Source organism: Zosterops lateralis (genome assembly GCF_965231275.1).
Source record: "Zosterops lateralis genome assembly, chromosome: 15".
In the NCBI taxonomy this organism is placed as follows: domain Eukaryota; kingdom Metazoa; phylum Chordata; class Aves; order Passeriformes; family Zosteropidae; genus Zosterops; species Zosterops lateralis.
This window is the reverse complement of record NC_139775.1, coordinates 4,141,659-4,165,050: the sequence shown is the minus strand read 5'-3', so window position 1 is coordinate 4,165,050 and position 23,392 is coordinate 4,141,659. Positions and strand designations below refer to the sequence as shown.

The 23,392-nt window shown below is 40.6% G+C and overlaps 2 protein-coding genes across 4 annotated transcripts in view; one reads left to right on the top strand and one right to left on the bottom strand.

The window, feature by feature from the left end:
* Positions 1-23,392, bottom strand: part of CHLSN (cholesin) — a 122,796-nt gene that overhangs the window by 31,233 nt on the left and 68,171 nt on the right. The window contains exon 1 of one of the 2 annotated variants that reach the window (XM_083872637.1): positions 10,181-10,330. The exons of the other annotated variant lie outside the window; for it this stretch is intronic. Coding sequence (XP_083728763.1) covers positions 10,181-10,225 — 45 coding nt within the window. The 5' untranslated portion in view covers positions 10,226-10,330. Of the gene's footprint in view, positions 1-10,180; positions 10,331-23,392 lie in introns of those variants that run through there. 2 annotated transcript variants of the gene reach the window in all.
* Positions 1,374-23,392, top strand: part of GPR146 (G protein-coupled receptor 146) — a 47,076-nt gene continuing 25,057 nt past the window's right edge. The window contains exon 1 of one of the 2 annotated variants that reach the window (XM_083872635.1): positions 1,374-2,395. The gene's annotated coding sequence lies outside the window, so the exon portion shown is untranslated. Of the gene's footprint in view, positions 2,558-23,392 lie in introns of both variants that reach the window. The other variant, XM_083872633.1, reaches the window with a different exon arrangement.

Sequence of the window (23,392 nt, the reverse complement as noted above, 5' to 3'; positions counted from 1 at the left end):
AAAAAGGGCATCAAATTTTTGAACTCTGGAGAGTTCAAAATGGAGGGGAAATGGATTTTATGGCTTATTTCATAGCAGGGACATTGTATCGCTTTGTTTGTTCATGAAGCTCATGTTATTTCATAACTTTTAACATAGAGAAATGTCAAAAGGGGCTTTGTTCACTGACCAAGAGCTACTGACACATCATGTAATGGCTTCTGCTCAGGAGCAGCCTTTTGCCCCCCAGATGCCCTGTGAAGGATATCAGCATGCAAAACGTCCTGCTTCTGCCTCACACAATACACACCAACCCAGATAAATAACTGGCCATCTGCCAGCCTAAAAACAAAAAGCAGAATCTATAAACACAGATCAAAACCCGCAGAGAAGAAAGGCTGGCAGACCCTTAGACACAAGGTTCATGAAAGAAAGATTGACAAATTATTTACTATCCAAGGCTGGCCAAAGAGCTGTGCTCCAGCTACAGCCAGAGAATTTGCATAAAACAGTTCAAGGCCATACTGAATTTAAATAATTATTCACTATCATTTAGCATCCCATGAAAAGAAGAAGTATGGCCAGAGAGGGCATATGAAATTTCATTTCATCGTGCAGACAGCAAATTTTGAATGAAAAATAACATGCAGAAATACTCTTTATACAGTGTCTGTATATATACAGACACTGTATAAAGTGCTGTCTATACAGCACTTACACAGGAAGACCTTTTAGAAGTTATATATTGCTCAAAGAAAAATATAAAATGTTTCCTAAAAGCTTGGTGTTTGCAGAATCTCAGCTCCTCACAACAAAAACACTGGCAATAATTTATATTAAGTTGATTAAGAAAGCTTCCTGTGGATTCAACCCTACAGAGGCAGAGAAGTCTCAGACAAGTTCTGCAGGAAACCAGATTTAAGTAAGAGCAGCCTTTTTTATCATTCTGCTCCAGGAAAGGATTCTTTTTGTGGTAATGTAAAAGTTGGGGTTTTGTTGGTTTTGTTCAAAAAGCCTCCTTGTGTATACAGCTATGGTATCTCAGGAACACAAGTGATCAGGTAGCACCCTAAACTTGCAGCTGTAATTTAAAATAGATGCACCTTGATGAGCTTGAAACCTGGTTTAATTTACAGCTGTGTGATCTCAGATTTACAGCCAATTGTGAAGAGCACATAAAGTGTTATCATTAGCAACTGCTGAATAAGAAGAAATTGAACAATTTACTAAATTACATGAAAGCATTTACAGGCACAGAATACACAACTTAAAGAATGCAGCTTGTTGAATTCCACTTTATAGACTGTTACTCCTATAAAATACATACTCATGTGCTGTGGCAGATTAAGTTCTAAGGCATAAATTAGGATCGTATTGTATTTCTCATTTTTTCTCCACTAGTATCACAGCCCTGAGTACAACAGAAATACTTGAGACACCACCACAACTGCAGGAACAACTCGGGGAATGCAGTTTTGCTTCATTTGCAACTACAGCGCGGCCAGGAATTTTCACATATTTGTTGAAGGATTTTGCTTACTCCCTTGCTCTTAATTAAACCGTGTTAAGCAATCAGGAGAACATGGAACTGAAAAAAAAATAAAAATAAATAAATAAATAAATAAATGAATGAGGAACCCCCTCGGAAATGATTTGTATCCACATCCCTGTGGCTTGCACACAGCCCCTGAACCCCTCCCCAGAAAGGCAGAGGAATGTTAATAGAAGGAGCACGAGGCTGTGGCAGCACCGGGCGCTTTCATTGCCACCAAAGTCGCCCCCTTTAGTGGTGCTGACAATTCCTTCTGAGGCTGAAAGAGGCTCTGGGCTGTGAGAGGAGGTAGAGGCAGAGCAGAGGCTGTTTTGAAATCCTTGCTGGAGAATTAGAAAAAAAAAATAAATAAACCAGCCCCAACCCACGAGCTCGATCTCCTCCAATGAAAGAGGTACCACAGGGTGTAGGCAGGTTGCCAGGCGAGCTCGGCAGCGTGACCGCACTGCATTGAGTTTCTTTAATGAAAGCCAGGAAAGAACACATTACACAGTGTTTCTTCTGAGAGCCAGCGAGCCTCCAGTGATTGAAATCAATAAAAACAGTCGGCAAGGGGCCCAGTGGGGGAAGAGAGAAATCTCCACTACAGCATTCAGTTTGCTTTCCACTTTCTCCCTCCCCCTCTGAAGTTAAACTCCGAGGATCCCCATGCCGAGCCGCTCCGCTCCCCGCGCTGGGCAGACGCTGCCGGGGATTTAAAGGCAGCGAGCGCTTCCCTTCGCCCCCCGCCTCGGCTCTGCCCGGCTCCCGGGAATACAGCGCTTGTTTGGGGTTCGAATCCCGCCTGGAGAAACTCCACTGGACAAGTGCATCGCTCCGCATTTCAGGAAAGGCATGGATTTTACGGTCAGAGAACGCTAAAAGGTGAGAGGGGGAAGAGAAGCAGGATCTGAGCCAGGCGGAGCCAGGACAGGGGAGGATGTCCCGGCCCGGGGGCACCTCTGGAGGGGCTGCGGGCGAGGGCCGGGGACCAGCCACATCCTGAGCACCTGGAGCGCCGGAACACGCACGGACACGCCACCCCAGGTGAGCAGAGCCCGCTTCGGGCAATCCTGTCCCGTCCAGAGCCGGGGGAGCTCCTGCCCAGCCCAGCCGGGTCTGCCCGTCCGCCCTCGGTAACCCGGGGCGGGTTAAGGCTGAGCCCGTCCCGGCCCAGAGCCGTGTCAGGCCACTAATCCTCCCTCAGCTGTAAACCGCGCACAAAAGCCCTTTGTTTACCCGGTTTGTGTTGGATTTGCGGGCTGACAAGGTAGGACGGGGCCATTGGGTCAGCGCGGCCCCCAGCGCTGGCGGGGCCGGGCTGACACCGCCCCGAGCCCAGCCAGCCGCTAATGCACTCCTAACACGGGCCAGATTCATCTATTGTATTTATGTATCTGAATCACCATAGCAGCCACATACAGAACATACTCCCAGCCAGCTCCGTGTGCAGCAGCAGCGTGCACCGGGGCCAGGCTGATTGTTTGGGCTAAAAGAACTTTAGTTCAGCAGTGAGTTGTCAGCACAGCCGGGGGGGTTCTGGCGCGTTGTGCAGGAACCTCCGGCACAGGTTTGTGTGTCTGCAGTTACCCCAGTGCAAACAGGCTTTATCCCCTGAAAATGGGGAAGGCACAGGTAACAGCTGCAGATCCCAGCATTCTCGAGTTTTTGGCCAACTTCAGATGATTTATGTAGACCTCAGTGAGATGCAGACAGTGAAATCAAAGCCTGCCTTCGGCAAGGCAAGCAAAAATAATGATAGCTACATCTCCTCTCCAGCAGAGGCAGGAATTCACTGGGACAGATAATAAATAGGTGCCTGTGGAGCAAGAGCAACAATGCTGGTCCCCCTGATGCTGGTCATCATGAGATGCTGACAGCAGCACACATGCTCGCTGCTGGAGAGGCTGCGAGGGGCTGCGTGCCTCCACTTCCACTTCAGTGTTTCAGAACCTCTCTATCCCCAGCCTGCAGAGTACAAAGTCTGGAGGTAGAGAGGAGAGACTTCCCAGCTCAGTACCAGCAGACAGAGGGCATGAATTCAGTACAGCAAGTGCAGAGGTGCATCTGCAGGTGCAGCGTGGCTCTTTCCTTGAAAAACGCACACTTTTAAATGGTCATTTTGTTATTTTCACTCACCCACTTAAAGAATGACCCGGAGAACACCCCCATGACCAAAAATAAGGGGCATAAGTTGAAGCATGAACTGTTCTAATAAAGCTGTGAAAGTAGCTGAGGCAGTATTTAAATAGTAAGAAGTTTCTAGACTAATTTATTAATCCAGTTTTGAACTTTTCACAAAAAACTATCACAAAATTATAGCTGAAGGTGTAATTAAAGAACAGTCATTTACAACAAAAAGCCTAAGTTGTGATTCATAACAGAATAGGACCCTCCATGAAGTTCTGGGCATTCCCACAGACCCACAATTCATTTTGCAGAGTCAATTCTCTGTTTTGCCTCCCCTGCACAGATCCTTTGCAGAAATGACAGCACCTCCATAGCTCAGGAATCACAGCAATCATTCCCACACCAATCAACAAGTCTGCCTTGCACTGCTCTTGGAGCTAAATTTATCCCTGTGCAGAGGAACTCATTAAAGTCTTTATTTAACATTTCAGACAAGGAAAGCTTAGGTGGGACTTACACAACACTTACCACTTGTACTGACATTCTCAAGCTCAAGTGATATTCCTCCCCATTACTCCCTCAGCAGAAATACAAGTATTATCTTTAAAATGTGGGATATTTTTGTTCATAGTAATGCATTTTTTCAGAAGCCAAGTGGGCATAAGTGACCACTGCTAATGGAATATACTCTTTTCAAACACACAACATAGAAAGAAAGGTATTTTCTTTACCAGAAGTTGTGATCAAATACAGATATTCTAGCAGTCATACCAGGGTTTTTCAGTCATGTCAATGTTATTAAAGCCAATTCTGTGCACAGTGAATTACCCTTCAGACTCTCCCTCTGGAAGGTCTGGAGGAATCCGATGTTGCTATGCTGAGTTGGGTACAACAGAAAAGAACTATTGGGAACCAATTTTTCACATTTCTACCAGTCTTGGAGGTCCCATATCGGGAGTGCTTTGTCCTCAACAATGAAACACATCTTCATCATAATCAAGAGTTCCTAACAGTTCATGCCAATTGTCCTCACAGCAATGCTTGTTGGTAAAAGAGCTGTTTGAAAACAGTCCATCAAGTTTAGAAACAGTCAGAAAAGTAGATAGAAGTATTTTAAAGGTGGAAGGACAAACAATTGGGTTTAATCTGCCCCATTTAAGTCTTTATGAAGGAAAAGATCAGGGATTTATAAAAAACAAATTGAATGGCCATTCAAAAAATGCTGAAATTTGCAATAAAGGTGCAAACACCAGAGTCTGTTGAACAGCTGGATAGCCTGTGTTCAGTAAAACAATATTCATGCCTGCACTGGGGGAAACAGAGTGTTGCCATCCCTCTCAAATGAACATGATCTGACACTTCTTGAATATGGTAAAGCTTCAAGGTGTCTCCTTTCCTATTTATACCAGTGGTTCATGTTCACAGTGCTGGATTCACTCAGCTGAGTATATTTAGTTTGCTCAGTCTCAAATTGACAGCTTCTCTGTAATGTACCCATTCTGACTTAAAAATGGAACATAATTAACATACAGCTGGAGAAGGTACATTTCTGCCATTTATGGGAAAGATCAGTGGAGCTGAATACTAAATATTAAGTAGAAAATAATGGTTATTGATCTGTAGGAAAGGTGGCTTTCCCTACAATTCCAACAGGAATTCTTATATTTGACTTAAGAAGACATTTTTGTTAAAAACAACATAAAAAACTTCCTACCTCCTTACCAACAAGTTGCCACTGTCTCCAGCTGCAGAGTTAACAGGATGTATAGTTACAGGGAATCAATGTCCTGGGACATAAACACTACTCTCAAACCTTCCATATTCTACCAGACCTAATAGAACTTTTCCCCTTAATTTCTTAATAAAACCAGCACCATTTTTAGTCAGTTATACCAAGATGTTCTTCAAAACCTGGCAAAATATCCCAGAATGTGATGCACAAGACCCAAGAGAAGACACTCAAGAAAATGGAGTGGGCAGGATTCATTTCTTTAGCAGAATGTGATCATTTCATGATTCAATTACCCTAAAACAGGCACCCACAGCAGCATCCAGAACACGAGCACACTGTCCTGCACCTTCATCCTGAGCATAAGGGTATCAACACCCTCAGCACATCTTGTCTCTTGGTTTGCTTTACAATGGGATGAAATGGCTGGGGAGAAAGAGAACTGGACCCTCAGTTTGGTTGTGAAAAGTGACACACATTTAAACAAAATAAGGAAGAAATGTGATGGGCATTACTGATTTTTGCATTTGACTTCCTGCCTAGTGATAACCAGAGACGGATGACTGAGGTTGTGACAATTAATTTGTGTGAAATGGTCCTTCTTCTAAATATATATAATTTCCACTAAGAGACTTTTGAACACCTGTATGCAGAATTTGGAATTGTTTAAAGAAACAAGTAGTATAAAGCTGTACTATAAAACTGTATGTCAGGCACAGTTCAGTTGCCTCTGAACATCCTGTTTTAAGTTCTTTCTCAAGGAGAATGGTAAAGGAGGAATGTTTTTAGGAGCTGGCACGAATTACACAATCTAACTTTCCTTCAGGTCTGTGTGCTGCTCTTCAAATCCCCATGAGCAAGTGCAAGTGGTACTTAACATGACTGGTAGGGAGAAAGAATTTGAATTTGTTTGTAAGTTTGAAATGGTCTCCTGATAGTTCCTTAAGAAAATTCCATCCATAATTTTGAAAGTCTCTGAAAATAAAGTGCAACCCATTCCAAAATCCTATTTAATTAGCAATGCTCTACATGCTTTCTGTTCTTGTGAGCTCTCGGGTAACTATACATCTATGACACCAACTTTTAAGCTGTCCAAATTTATCACACAGCTGAAAATACTGAAATGACATCTGGTTTTTATAGCATCAGGTGTGCCTTCATTATGCGTTTGTGAGGCAGAGCAGAAAATTGAAAAACAATTATGATTTAAGAAGCTAAATTAAAACCTGTTGACTGTTTAGTAAAAATGCTCCATAAAACCTGTTTGTATTCCAGCAGACCACACTGAAAAGTATCATTGTAAAAGTAGAACAAAACAAGGTGTTGGTAGTGTTTGCTTCTTTTGGAATTAAGGCATCTAGCAAGTTACCCTAAAATAAAATTGTATTAATTTACATTTCAATAATAAGTAGCTTAAGCATATTTATGAAATAAGTACTAGAATTTACATGGACAGAATTTGCAACTCATGATAGTTTTAAAGCCAGGCTTTACCTGCTGAACTTACATTTTACATCTTTGATTAACCAAGTATGAATACAAAAGGAAACAACAGCTGCCCGTGTAATTTTGAAGTTAAATACAAAACAGAGTGGATAACTCCAGATGGGATAATATGTGAGCTACAGGAAAGCCTGGAGCCACCAACAGGAGGATTAAGTTTATCAGATACCTGTTCTGTTATCATGTAATTCTGCAGGGATCAAAAGAAAGTTTTAAGATAGGAACAACAAGGAACTTCTTCATGGCACACAGGGCAGCACAGGACTGGAGATGGTCATTAGAAAACACAGATGGTCAAAGGTAAATGTTTGAGTTGTTACTGAACCAAGAGTCAACATTTCCATAGTGCACAGGGATAATGGCTACACTGGGATTAGACTGCAGAGCTTTGAAAGTGAAGTAGTTTATGCCAGGCAAAAAAAAAAGGGAGAGCAAAGGAAGAGAGAGATTAACAGCAAATGGAAGGTCCATCTCAAGGGAAATCCTGATCTTTAAAACAAAATTTTAAAAAAATTAACTAGTCTGGAAAAAAGCCAAGATGTCAGACTTCATTGTTGAATGGCAACAGAAAAGTTTCATATTTCTTTTTATAATTGCAAACAATAAAATATACTTTGAAACAGAAAAACCTAAACTAGAGTTAAAATGAAAAATTCTACCTTAATGAGAGATATTCCATTATTGTGAATGTGAAATGAGCAAGCAGATATGATACTTCTTTGTTGGGGACTGAAGTAAAAGTCAGTATGTTTCCTAAAACATGTTAAGTAAGATTGCAATCTCCAAAGGAAAAAAAACCCCACAAGTTTCACAAAGAAATCTCCTCATCTTCTCTTTCTTTAAACTCTCTTTAAAAATTAATAATTTCCCTTGCAATACTGGGAGCTAAAATTGTACTGGAAGGTCATAAGGTGGAAAATGGAGATAAGATCTCCTGCCAGGGATGCAGGAAGCATGGTTACTGAAATGTGAAGTCAAGGACAACAGGCAACACTGGGAAAGTCAGGGAAGCCAGGAAAATCAGAACCTGTTTTTCTATTAAGACAGCAAAGACAAAACATTGTACTTCCTGAACAGATTCTTCCAGATTCACAAAGTGAGCTCTTCAGTTATTTAAGGCTTTCCTAAAATCTGCCATTGAACCTTTAAAAACTTTTGACTCCAAAAATGCCAAAGCAGTTTTGAAGCTCTGGCTTATCTCCCCCACTGTACATGACCAACCAAACATCCAGGAACAATAAGTGGTGCAAATTCATGACAGATTCCAACTTTAAAGTTACAGAAAAATGCCACAGCCAAATTTATATAATTTTAGTACCTGATAACTTAAATCCGCCATACCTTATGACCAATAGGAATAGAAAATCTGAAATAAATACATGAAATGCATGAAACAGGGCCAGCAACAAGGCCAGGAGAGCTTGAGGTTGTGCAGAATGATGATAGATGTGGGCCCTACAGCCTCCACACAATGTAAAGCTGAGCTTAGCCACCAAAGGAATTCTGCAGGAGAGGAACAGTGAGCAAAGCTCTGAGGAGTAGGTAATAAAAGTCTGTGTAACATTTTTCAGCTCTTAGCTCGTAGTTATTTTAGGGCATCTGAGAGTTTAGAAAGGTACCATACTGTGGTATAACTACTGTAATTAACATAATTAACAGTTCCCGTCTATGCTTTCTAATGTTTAGGTACATGATTCAATTCTAGCTGCAGTCAGGGTTTCTAAATTTCAAGTGTTTTTAAGCACCAGCAGAACATTCTATTACTGCACTGCTGGGCTAGGCTTGGCCAAGGGTGAGATGTTGTGGTTAGCAATATCTGATGACTGATCTGAGATGCAATTTCATAATTACTTCAAGGATTTCTGCTGCTCTAAAGAAGGCAGCGGGAATTATTCGAACAACCAGAAAAAGAAGAACAGTGATATATACTGAGGATTCAAACAGCACACAAAATGGAGAGAAATGCATAAACTCTGCATACAGGAGGCCCTCACTGGCAAAATATATAGAATGTTCTTAAGTTGACAGTTTTATAACTCTAAATGGTTTCGCAAATGAAATCCAAACAAAAGAGCAGAGATGTACTCTAAATCACTCAGCAATTGCTGGTTAGAAAAACCAGCAACCACTAACTCCTGCAAACAAAAACAGTTGCCTTAGGAAAGCTTAATGAATGGGAAAGATGTCAGAGTTTTTGTTGTTCTTCTTTCAGCTTTATTTTTCTGTATTCCTGAATCTATACACATAATGATTCAGTTCACCCTGACAAATACTGTATAACCGACTATCAATCACTGCAACTTTTTATATGTTGAGAGCAGTCAGATACCAAGTGATAAAGCGAGTTCAGGCAGAGGGCATATGTTAAGCAGCTGTGAGTCCTTTACTCTGTCTGTAACCTAAAAGCTTAATGTCATTACACAGAGCTCTGATTTCTTCCTTGCCTGCCTTGCACTAGAATACCCACATTATATAGAATAGAGATTATTAACTTAATGGAAGAAATACAGCCACATAGTGACTGCAGTGGAACAAACAATGTGCTTCTAAATTAGATGGAGGATATTCAGTGAAAGATTACACAACCAAATGCTTCTGTGGAGGCTCTAAAGAAAGCTTTGCACTTACGATTAAAAATCTCAGGTAATAGTTTTAACAACAATTTAAACCTGCATAAGTCAGTACAGCTGCCAAAAGATACACTCTCCATCTTCTCCCATCTCTTCCTTGGCACAAGGGTTTGCACAGTTTTGTAAAACCATTTGGGTGAAAATCACCCCTCTGTCCCCTCACAAAGGTTACTTTAATACCAAATCAGTTTGTTAAGTTGATTCACTGTGAACATTTCTGCCAGCAAAAGGAGGAGGTGATAGAAAGGTGGAAGGAAGTGGATGTACAGCTTTTTTGCACCCTCTGGCTGAAGACACAATTCCCTAAAATAAACCTAAGTGTAAAATACGTAATGTTGCTATGTGTATCCTACCTTTTACATATTGGGGTGATGAACTCTAGTTTGTCATCTCTCAGATTACCACAGATCACTTTGTATTTGTTGCTCTTTAGTAGCATCATGCATTGCTGTTTTGGGCTTTCAGTTATTTCTCTCTGATTTCAAAATTACTATAGAGGTCTAGTTAAGGCAGAAAGCATAATTTTTGCTTCCAAGAGCCTGAACTCAGGTGTTTCATGTTATTTTAAAAAATCTATAATTTTGATTTCTTACAGAGTTCAGCAAGTAAATTTAAAAAATGGCAACAGATAAGCGCAGTATAGCAATTAATAAATGTCTTACAGTGTACAGGACTCACATTTCCACAATGCCGACAGTATCTGTATAAAAGGGAAGTTTCCATCTGCTCTTCATCCTCTCAGGTGAGCTGCAGGTTCAGTTTCTCCTCTGGCTGCTGGAGCTGTGACTCCCTGACCTGCAGTGTTCAGTGTCCAGCACAGATGCTGATTCCCTGCCCATCAGATACTCTGAGGCACAGCCAGGGGACAAACAGGCAGCTTCCACTGGAGCTGTCAAGGTTTTGTAGCCATTTCAAGGTACAACTCCAGTGAGAAGGTGCTGGTTTACTTCGTGCAGTGTTGAACGAGAAGGAAAATCCCCTCGCTCACTACCCACCCACCAGTGCTCAATAAACACATCAGAAACAAAGTCTCCTGTGGCAAAAATTCATGGGTTTGCTTGCTCATTTTGGAGTGGGTAATGGTAGCAGTCTATTACTGAGCTGCTCCAGCAGTTTTAGGGATGATGACTGAGTTCAAAATGAAATTTCACTTGTATCATTTAGCTAATTAAACAAATAAATGCTGCCATGTAATAATAACTCATACCCATAACTTCATTAAAATAACTAATATAATAAAGAAAATAGATTATCTTCATACACTGTACAAATAAAATCATATTGCAAGATGTGGTCGAGGCAGTTAAAGAACAGCAAGTGTTGCCATCCTCTGTCCTTCCCTTTGCATTTCCTTTTGGACTTGCATCACAACATTCAGTTTAGCAATGACTCAAAGCAAGTGGCCTGCTAGGAATTAAGCTCTAGCAACCTTTATAAAAGCCTCACAGTTCTGTAAGCAGAACATCCAATAATCACCCAGGTCTAAGCTCACAGTGGGCACACACTGTAACAGGAGACACTTCCAGCAGAATGGAACAGAGCAATTGCAGGAATCAACTGAGATTTTGAAATCTTACTGCCAAAACTTTAATTGGGTCTATTTAAAACTCTTTGTCATAGGTAGCATGCAAAAATGCCTTTGACATGCATCAAATGTTGTGTCTCTGAGTCCATTCCTGTTATTAGCTAATTACTAGAAAATCTTACCCTGAAAGTGTGAAAAAGGAGTTCACAGCTTCTACTTCCAGAGCAGAAAGAGAAATGGTATCTAATACCAGTGATTCAAACACTGGCAGCATCTTAAAGCACAGCCATTGAGTTAGAAGTTAATCAATCTAAATTGAGAATTTCCACCTGGGAACTGTGGTTATTTAGTGTCAGGACAGACTGTTCTGCTTTCTGAACCCATACACATAGAAAAGTGTTTATCTCAAATTCAAATTAATGTTTATCTCAAATTCAAACTAGTGTTCAGCTATCAATTTATGTTTCTGCCAAATATATATATATATATCTACTTCAGCCAATCAGTGTATCTACAGAAGAAATAAGGACTTAAATTTTACACACTGGTGCGACTTTCTCTTACGTTAAAGGGTAAAATAAAAAGACTGTGAACTTCCACAGTTTAGTTGTTTCATTTTAAAAAAATAAAAAAAATTAAACATTTTTCTGACTTATTTTCATGGAAAGGGTCTTTTATTTTGACCACAGTACTTGGGGTCATCAGTGCAGAAGTAATGACACAGGGAAGTGTTCAGGTACAAAATGTCTAATTCTTCAAACATTTGGTTAATTTGTTTTCTAAACCTAAAGCAATATTTGATCAGTTGAACAAATACTTGAAATGCATTTGGCTAGTTACCTATTTAGAAAGAGAACAAATTTATTTAAAAGGGTTTCTTTTACCCTTGGGTCACCACAGAACAAAAGTTAGATTGAGCTCACAGGATTTGAGGATTTTTTAAATTATTTTTTTTTAACCTGGTCTCAGACCTCCTAAGATATTATTTCTGTCAGGACACGAGTGATAATGGGAAATGTTTTAGGAATAGGAGTGCCTTAACAGGAAAAGGCATACATGCTGTAAGAACTGATATGGCAAAACACTCTTCCTTTACCACTTAATTAAGCAGATCTGGTTTGGGATGTCTATGTCATTATGGTAGAAGGAACACACATTTGACAGTAGGAAATGCATATTAAAATCTATGCAAAATTTCTGACCAACTACAAAAGGCAAAGTCCAAAGAAGTGAAAAGTGCAGTCATATCAAGGTTTGTTTTCAGTTTGAAACTGGCACATGATCAAAAGACTTGAGACACAGTTGTTGCTTGCAAATGGATAATTAGCCTGAAACACCTCCTAAGCTGTTCAGCCAGTAAATTTACTAGAAATAAAAGCAGAAAAAGATCTAATACAGCTCCTCTTACAAGCAACTGTCAAAGAGTTTTTTAGGCATTTTTATCTATACAAAGAGTAGACCTACTGCCAAACTGCCTGTATATCTTTCCTTTTAAAATAAAAAAACTACTTTAAATCCACACTGGGAGGTGTCAGAAACATAACCCATATAATAGAGCACACAGTCCTCTTAAGGTTTCTGAAATCCTTCATCCATAGTAAAAGCCTTGTATCTTTCATTACTTTTCTTTTAGCTTCTTAGATTAGGGTTTGGATTTCAGTCAAATTCGGGTTAATGTTCCTGGTACCGTCATAATTTCAAATAATTATAATTTTCCCAGTTCTGTCCCAAAACTTTTAAATCATCTGTCTTCCTTGCAAAGTTACGTGGTTGCAGTAGGACACCAACTGCAGGTTCTCTGAAATTCTTCTAAGTTACACTGAGGGAGATGCCATTTGTCAATTCTGCTTTAGCATATGTTCAGTATATAAAGTTATTTAAGTGCTGTACAATAAATAACACAGCAACATAAGCTTTCAACACATTTGGAAGTAAAGTCATAAAAACAGTCTTGTTTGGCCAAAGTGCAAAAAATTTATTCGCAACAAATGTTGCAAATAGGAAGCCACAAAATCCACTACAAAGACAGACAATTCTGTAGCATTTTTGTGGCTCTTTCTCCAGAGTGACAATCAGAATTTTAAAAACTAGGCCATATAGTACCTGACCTGTTTGGTTATCAGTGTCTTTGTAGCCATGTCCCCATGGCACGGGCTCGGCTGTGGATGACAACCAGCAGCAAGAGGAATAAGCCACAACAGCACTTCTGGGCCTTCATTAACACAGAATCCAGGGTACAAAGGGCTCCACAGCAAGTGGAGAGGAAAATGGATTTATGGTATTGGTACAGGCAATGCATTTTAAAGAGCTGGAGTGACTCCACAGTAATTAACTTCTTGGGATAATCATTCACAGAGTATCTGGCTTGTGGTGACTCCCAGGCAGGGATCTTGCAGAAGTGAGTAATTAGAACCTATTACAATAAGATTAAGATGTCTTTGCGTGAACAAGCATTGGATGTAGCATCATTCTTCAGGAAGAATGATGAGTGAAGGTGTTAGCTGCGCTCCCACCAGTTCTTCTGGAAACTCTGAGGTGGAAACACCTCTGACAAAGCTGCAAAATTCATTCAGTGTTCATGGGGACATTGAGTTACACACGTGTGTCCACTTTCTTCTGCAGTTGGTCATTTCAGGAGCACACTGAGCAGGGCAGGTACCACTTTGGGTGGGAAGATCTCCAGGGTTAGTGACAGGAACACTTCCCCTGGCACATGATGGAACACTTTGCCCATGTCTGTCACTACAAGCAGTACTGGTCAGTTTTGGAGCACTGGGTGTCACCAACTGCCTGGTTTGATGCCAGAATTTTGTATGATGCCTGGATTGTTCAAGGAGCTTTTAGTATAAGATGCCAGCTGGATCACTGGATTAGGCTTTGCATTTTGTTCTACTGAAGAAAGTGTTCTTCAGTCACATTCTCTTCTCCTCAGCTTTTGAGTGAAGTGAATTGAGGAGGGACATACATGGCAAACTCATAGTGATAATTCAGTTTTGAATGCTCACAGAGCTCACATGGCTGACATGAAATCCCTCACAGTTGTGAGTAATTAAAAACTGTAACTCAACTAATAAAAAGTGTTTGTAGGCAAAACCACAACTGGGTCCTCCCTTGCAGCAAAACTGTCTGGTAAGGTCTGGACTTCTATATTTGCTCATATTATATCTGAAGGCATCTCAGTTCAAATGGTTTCCTGATCAAAGATAACATATGGCACCAGGAAGAAACGAGTCTCTCCAGAGCTGCCGACTCACTGCACCTTCAGCACTGAATCACAGCAGAACCTTTAAACTGGAATGTTACTGAAATGCCAAGTCTAATGCAGATACCAACACTAAACTTACTGTGCTGTGCCCAAAAAGTGCAAGAAATCAAACAAAAGAATTAATAAGCTCTACAAAGAAGATCTGTGAAGGGTACTTTACCCTGGGAGTGGCATTATCAACTTTGGTTCCAGTCTGGAAGTTCAGAAAAGAAAGGAAACATTAGCATTTTTCTACTTTAAAAAACAAAGGGGAAACAAAAATGATGGGTGAATCATTTGAACACAACTCTCTTTCTCAGCATCAGATTCCTTATACTAAATCATCACAAACCTGCCTATTTCTGGTTACTGAAAGACTTGTAGGCTAATATAGGGGGGGGAAATCATGAAGGAAATCAGAGTTTATACATACTGTTCTTACAGTGTGGGTGACACTGTAATAATTTTAATTTCTTCATTTGGAATGGTAGCCCTCATAATTTGTTCTTTCTGCCCTAATTTACAGTATAAAACCCCCAAATTATAAAATTACATTTATATTTTAGTCTTTTTGGATTTGCTTTACTTTTTTGTTAATTTATCAGGCCTTAAATCCTAGGAATGCCATTCTCTGACTGAAAGAAGAAAACACTCTCTTATATCCATGCAAAAAGAACATTTCGTATTCAATCATTTTAGCTGCAAAATCAAGTGCCCCCAATGGAACACAAAAAGGAATCAACATCAGACATATATTTCAAACACATTACACAAGTGATTAAAGAAGAAAGGGAAGAAATCTAAAATAAACCTACTTGCATAACAGCTTGTGCACAACCCCTTGAGATTTTAGAGTGGGATAAATATGTTTCAGACTGTGCCACTAATGTGACGTTTTAATGGTGTGAGAATGATAAACAAAACTTCTTAGAGATAGATAATAAATGATAAAAGTCTGCCATAGAATTTAGAGGCCCAAATAAACAAATATCCATTGATCTTTTTCTGCCAAGAGTGGACATCTCACCAAACCTGGTGATGGATGCAAGAGAGTTGAGAATGTTGTCAGTTTTTCTGGACAATGAAGCAAAACCACAGAAACCAGCAGGGGAAGCAGCCAAGTTTAGCCACCAACTTTGGCTACATATATTTATATCCTATAAATACACAGGCAGCATCTAAACAAGGACACAATTGTCATTCCCTTTGAAAGAAAATGATTAGTTTTACTACGCTAATAACATACTCTGAAGGAGCAAGGAATCAGAATGGATTTTCATTAAATAATACCAGAATGTGATTCCACACTTCACTAATGATATTTTCTGCTGCGAATGTGCAGCAAAGATGTGTGCAGCCAAGGAATGGTAAATACAGATCCAGGGAATTATGCAGCATCTTGTCCAATCCAGTTACCGGCGAGGGCAGTGGAGGAGGACACGGGAGGACACGTTCTGAGCTGTGATGGCTTACGCTGATAAGGGAAGTGCCTGGAACTACTCCTTGGATGAGCTCATTTCATACTGTGAGCATGATGCTATCACAGACGTGCTCAAAATGAAAGCCAACACAGAGATTCCCGTTATTTTGCTTGAAAAAAAAAATCATTTACATTGAAAGCTTTGCTTCATTCTTACACGAAGTGTGAGTTACACAATATGTCATCACAGGAATTGCACATCCCAAGAAAAAGCTTTTGATTTAATTTAATTTAAAACGAGACAGAACTGGGTCAATTTGATATACCATCATGACTGCTTTGTTTATCAACAAAGACCATGTACTATTGCCCATAACTCAATTTTAGGAGTATATTATCTAGCAGTTTTATAATCAAGATTGTTTTTACTACTGGAAATTATATAAGCTTGGACAAGGATAACATTCAACATTATCAACTGGGAGGCACCAGAGTTATGATTTCTAGGCACAAGTTGTAATTGGATTGGAAGGCAAAGTTCAAGAAAACAGTAATACTCTTGTGTATTAACAGAAGGCCTGTTCTGCTCTGTAGTGCACTACCCAAGGCCATTTCCTTCCTTAATATTAAAATTCTAATCAGCCTTCATTTCATCTGCAGAAATTTATTACCTAGTCCAAGTTCTGTGTATAGATTTAGAAACAAACAGACCTGGAATATGAGACCCAGCATGTTATAAATTCTCAATTCAACTATAAAAATCTGTACATGCACAGAGGGAGAATGTTTAAAACACACTGAGTTCCCCACTGTGCCACACAGTGACTTATTGCTATGAACCCTGCAAATGTCTTAGTCTCTAAATACAGCTGTATTAATTCCAGATTTGATATTAAGATCTTGGATATCAAACCCTGAGGAAACTGGACCCACTGTAGAAGAAATGAAAATAGAGAACTATAACCACAAGAAGGAATTCTTTACAAATTTGCCTTCAGCAGGCACCTTTGCTTTCCAAACTGTGGGGCACTTGCTGCAAGCAACGTGCCTGTTTATTCTAAGTGAATTGTAAGAGCTGCCAGAAAACCTGAGCATGTTCTCCTAAGCACTGCTGCCGTTTAAGTCAGTGCCTTTGGCAGGATCTGTGTTTGAGGACTTCCAGAATACTGGAAAGTAAGCTGCTCCTTCTAAACAGAGAAAATAGTTAGCTCACTCAAACCATTAGCTGTTGTGGGTTTTTTTGCTCCCAAGGAGGCACCTCTGACTTGAGTATAACATCTCAAAATTAAGCCAACAGTAAAGAAAAGGAAAGATGTCTGGGAAATGGGACAAAAGAATGTTTACTCTGCAAGGTAAAACAGGGAAATGGCTAGAAGGGCAGAATTACAAATCTAAATGCTTGACTCTCCAAACAAAACATTGAAACATCAAGCTCACTCTTCAAAGAGCAGCAACAAACCCTGAAGATCACAAGTGTGAGGGTACGTGTTGTCTTCATGCCTCGGCATAGCTGGAGAGTAGGTATTGATGTCAAAACAAATGGGCGGGCCACTGAGAACTGTGATGTGGCAAGTCACCAACACCACTTCCTCCTTGTTGCAAAATCTCATTCTTCTTTTCTGTCTCAACAACACATTCAGCCCACCTCCAGCTCCTCCCTGCTCGAGCACTACCACATTCATCATCCTCTCCTGGAACTCCCTTCTGCAATCCTTCGCCTTTGCTAGATGGGGCAAACGGTGCAAACCTGTCACTGTAGGACACGAAAGAAAGACTCCAAGTAATTCAGAAGGCAAAGAGCATAGAAAAAGGAGGTTTTATTTTCTAATTCTTACTATCTTTTATAAGGTGTTTTGATACAGATTTAACATGATTGGTGAATAAGAACATCATCTTTCTAATCCCATTGGTTTAACTAGAGAAACAGCAAAACACCACCTGGAAAAAGATTGTTTTCAGAAAGGAGAGTTGTTTGCCAAGATTGTTTTGAGAAGAAACTTTCTCGAGAAATTTCTCCTTGGGAAAAAGTTAGCAGCTGCTAGCAGGCTGAAATCTCTCAGGCCTACACAAACCTTCCAGTCAGTAAGCTCTGTTCCTGATGACAGGCTCCAAGGCAGCTCTGTGTCCCAGGTTAGCTGAGAGAGAACTATGTGCCACCAGGCAGGTCCCAGCACAGGACGTAGTGCAGGCATCCCATCCAGTGTCTGGAGGTGGTCACGTTCACACTGTTGGCAGGGAAGTGCCCGCGTTCAACTCACCAGGTGAGCCAGGGGCCAAACATCCCCTCCTGGGAAGTGCCTGGCCACACATGGAGCTGTCAGCAGCTTACACAAAGTGCTCTTCAGCCGTCAGCTCTGACAGAGATGTGTGAAATGTCAGCTCTGTGTGTGTGTGAATATCAAGTCAGGTCAGCCTGCAAGGCTGGGACACAGCACAGTCTAATATGGGATGGGTTAAATCTTAGGGTGCATAAATAATTTTTAGTGACCATGTCAAAAAAAAAAAAAAAAAAAAAAAAAAAGATGGTTAAGTGCAAGAAACTGCTGCAGCTGGTCATGGAACCATTGCTAAGGAATTCAGCCAAGTCCCCAGGCCACAGCACTGTCTTTAGACACCAACAGCAGCTTTTACATCCGGAATGGCTCCACTGCCTTACACTAAACTCAGAACCAGTTTGTCCTCCCTGGGAGAGGAAACAGGAGCAGGGGAAGAAACCTCACCCAGTCCCTGCAGTTTGGCAGTAAGTAGTATTGCCCAAGATCCATCAGGTTAAATTGCATGTTAATTGTAAGGTAATTTTCAGTGTTTGAATACAATTTCCTCTGCACTTTTCCACTCCATAAGACACACCTGACAATTAGAAGCAGCTCTGTGGGTGCCTCACACTGATCCACCTGCACGTTATCAACATGCAAATGTTGATTTGCCAAACGTAGCATCCTGCAGATGCTGTTCCAGCAGGTGCTGCTGGGGCTACTCCTATTTCAGACTGCACCAGCAGTTCACTGACTGGCCAACAGCTCTAAGCTACATTTGGGAAAGCATCCCAGCTCTCAGACTTTCTGTTTAGTCTCTCTGAGTATCTATGAATAACTAAATAAGAAAATTTACCAAATGCCACTACAAACAAGCAGTTGTAGAAAGTGGAAGTTAAGAATGTAATGAGATTATGACATTTATAAATGTAATCATAAAAAAATTCTACAAATTAGATCCTGTAAATGAGAATCTTCATTTATATAACAAACAGTAAGAAATCTCACAGGACATATTAGCAGTTGAGACTGAGAATTGAGAATTCAGTGACTGGGTGCACAGGCAGATCCTTTTGGGTGATTTTTCACTTCTGCTATGTCTCAATCTCTTCAATAAAAGGGTGGGTTTGCAAACGCTGGGGAAGGTTTGGGGTTTTTTGTATTTAACAGACTACAGCCATGGGAAAGACTGTTTCTCTTTTTTTAATTTTACACATCTGAAGCACATGATCAAACATCTTTAGAAAGGACGTGGCACAGCTTTTATTCTGACTGCTTACTCCAGATGAGTTACTCTTAAAAAAATAAATTACAAAACAACAAAAAATCCTGCTCAACCAACGAGCACATAAATTTCAACAGAAGACAAAATGCCAAAAGTAACAATGAGTTGTGGAGAGCTGACACACACTGTATGTGTGAACCTAGAACTGAAAAGTTTAGTCTCAAATTAAAATGGACTAAATTAAGATTTCTCTAATGCAACAAGTTACAAAGGAAGACACTAAACTCTGACATTAATATTTACTATCGTGGAGAGCAGACATACAGTAGGGAAAGCAGCATCTGCCACTTGGAAACCAGCTGAGTGACTTCAAACCTGGCACTTGTGCAAATCTGTGTGTACTGTAACATAAAAATATTAATTGAGAAGTATATCGAGTTAGGCTTGTCAGCCTTAATATTTTCTGGTGATTTGAATGGGGCCAGAGAATAAGATAAGTATCTTTACAAGTCCAGTTGGCTTTACTTCAAATGCAAAAGCTTGTTTCTCAGCTGCACAAGAACAGGAGCCCTGTAAAATCAAATTTTGAATGCAAAGCCAACTCAGTTGTGCTCATCATCTTGTACTCTGAATCCTGTCTGCAGCAGCAGTTTTTTGTGGGCTCACTGTACTTCCCTGAAATACCGTACAACATACAATTATTTTTGTAAGAATTTTGGGATTCTTTTTGTATCAGAGCTACACTCATCTCAGAGACAATCTCTAATTTTTGTATTTAAAATGAGTTTTGATTTTTTAAGTTCACACTAATGAAATATTTTCATTGGCACTGATAAGCTAAAGATTACTGGAGCTTTCTTTGCAGCTTTTAGGGAGTTTTTTAATCAAGCTGGTCAGTATCCCCCATTTACCAGTGCAGATCAGCTTAATTTGTTTAGCAGCTAAAACTTGGAGTGAACAACAGTATTTTCAAAACAAATACATCAAGTTAAATTAAGCAAGGGCAGTTGTGGTTCATCGGAATCATATGGCTCCAGATTTCAAATCTAAGCTAAGGAAATAGAGGTTGTGACATCCTGCAGCTGCGACAAGTCATGTTCATAAAGCAACATTAAATCAAGACCACTTGGCCAGTTCAGGCAGTTGCTTGTGTGGAAGTGAAAGATCCCATGAGAGCATAAAAAAAAGAGAAAGATTTTGGTGTCCCAGCCAAACCCCCCTTCCTTCACTCAATGCTACCAGGGACTAAGTTTCTTCAGAGCAAATGACCATGGAAGGTTGTTGCCAAGTAATTGCTACTGATTTATTCACATCCAATAACAGGGAACAGGAATCAAACACTCACCAGAATACAGGAATGAGTAAACTACAGATGGTTGTCCCATGCTACACTAATGCCAAGTGCCTGAGCCCGCCCCTCAGTATTTTGATTTTCAGAAAGATCCTTTGTGTGATTTGATTCACCATCAGGCCATGAAAATACTCACATCAGCACAGGGACACACCGGTGGCAGGGAGAAGCAGCTGGAGCTTTATTGAGGCAGTGGTGTGGGTGCTGTGAGTTGGGGGCACAACACTACACAGATAAAAGTTTCCATTCAGCAGGGAGTCTCAGGAAGGAAGAAAGGATTGGGTCTGGAAATGTTCTTTTCCAGTCTCCTGTTTTGTAGCATTCATCCCTGGAACAAAAGCCAGGTGTGATGGGGCTCTGAGCAACCTGGTCTGGTGTGTCCACAGCAGTGGGGCTGAAGTAGATTATCTTTAAGGTCTCTTAAAACCCAGGCAGTTCTGGGATTCTATGATTTTAAGATCTATTTATTGATACAATAAGTACTGAAAAAATACCTGAGAGCTGGCATTTTCAGTTAGAGCAGATGGAAAAGTCTTTTCCAAAATTCTGTGAGAGAGTACTGGTGGCTGAAACAGAGGGATCATTCACTGCTCCCCTGAGTACCAGCAAAAAAAGCGCCTGTAGCTTTTCCCTTTTTTCTTTTTTCTTCCTTTTTTATTTTTTTTCCCTCCTTTTTTTTTTAAGCAGAGAGAAGCATGAAACAGTAGTACTGATTGGGGACTTTCATGACACTATCTGGATGCCAGTGTCATGCTGTGTAAACATGTGGATCCATTATACAATTGTTGGAAGCACTGAATTCCAAAGTTGATCTAGTGATAGGACTCCTGCTGTTTGGAAGAAAAAAAAGATGGGGTTGTGAAACCACACAAGGAAAACGTTTCAGACTGCTTAAAAAAAAAGAAGAATGCAAAGCACAGCGTGAACAATCATGTCCTGGATGGCCTGCAGATCCCAGCCCCTGGAGAGTCCTGACACACAGAAAAAAACACCTGAGCTCTTGGCTTTATAACTTTGTTAAACTTAGTCCAACCTGAAAGGATAAAACCATTTGCATAGAGAAAAATTCGTGTCCACATGCAGAATACAAAATATTTTCCTTGCTAACTGACATTCTGCACCAGTGATTTATATCTTCTCGCACATTTCTTGTGCAGCTCGTGCCGGAACTCCGGCCGGAGCTCTCCGGTACTCCCAGCAATGCTGCCTGGGGAAGGGAGTGGTACTTCACTGCCTTCCTTTAGATGTGCTGGCAAAGCAGCACTTCTTGCTTTGTAGTACTTAATGGGCTAAAACACACGTTGAAATTAACTCCTTCATTAGCTACATAGCTGCTGCTCCTTATCACTTTCATTTTTCTTAATTATAGCACTGCAAAATTTGATGTCCTGATTCAGAATTCAGTATGATTAATACAACACATGAATTATATTTGTTCTAATATGATTCACAGGCCTCATGAATAAAAGTATAATTACACATGACCTTTGAAATCATACTCCATTCTTTAAGCTATCTAGAAATAACTGTGCTCATTTTGCCCATGCCACAATTTCATTTCAAATTGATTAACCAGCATTTTATTCCACTCAAGTTGCCTACATGAAGACAAAAACCAGTGAGTTCAGCTCCCAGCAAAACTGCCAACCCACCTTAAGGCTGTCACTACAGAACTTGTTATTCATCTCCACAGACCTACAGATGTGAAAAGCCGTGTGTATAGCTCAGCATTTCCATTATGATTCATGTTGTGATTTAATCAATCCTGAAATGTTATTTACTACATACAAGAAATTGCACTTCAACAGCAAGGATCACAAAGCAAGAAAATCAATGCAGAAGGGCCACTGAGGCACTGAGGAGGAAAGCACTGAGTCACACACGTTATCCTTGGGAATAGGTCGGGTCAGCAGTGGCAAAGGTGCTCTTTGGAGATTGCTGGGTGACCACGGAACCTTCCTCCAAGCCAGCCCTAAGAGCTCTGTGAGCACACAGCAGTGGTCCATGGAGTGCAGATCTCAGTGATGCACCTTGCTACGTGGATAAAGAAACTTGTGCAACTTTGCCAGCTGAGTTCAACAATTCACATGTCTAATTCTAGTGACATCCATACCCACAGGGAGGTGAGGCCACAGGACACAACTAAAGCACTGAAGGATTGCATTACTCATGGGGGGCCATCTCCTGCAGCCTGTCCTTACACAGCTGGAGCTCCCAGAGCTCCAGATGTGTCACAGCTGTGTCCAGGTGGGACTTCAGCAGTGAGAGGCACCAGGAGAAGCATTCCACAATCAGTTTCTGCTCTGAAGCATGGGGCAGCTGTCCCACTACATCCCCAAATGTGACTTAAATTTGCATGGAAGTATGAACAGAACAGCTGCTCCTTCTTTGGATAGATTTGTGGCAGATTTATTTTTTATTCTTGAGAAGTGAGGGCAGCCAGAGACTGTGATGAACCAGCCACTACTGCAGGGTTTTACAGCCACCAGAGCTGGTGTTGGGCATTTCCACCTGTGTGGCACATCACAAAGACACGTTAGCTACAGAAATCCCTTTCTCTTAAGACCAAGACCACATAAAATAGTAACACTTTGTCCTTCTATTTACTATTCTCCATCAAACTATGAAACTAAAATTACAAGCAAAATACTGGTTGCACTGTTTGTTTTTCTTGGGCCCTTAAATGCCAACCACAGGATGTCAAACAGAGGGCAGAGAGAGGCCAAGGAGAGCAGGGGAGCCCTGACTGGAAAACGTGGTAGTAACAACCATAACTGGTGCTGATAGTAGACAAAAAGTGCATCAGAATGACATCAGATCTTTTACAGACCAGTGTTGCATCTCTCAATAAAACTTTAACACAAAAAAGA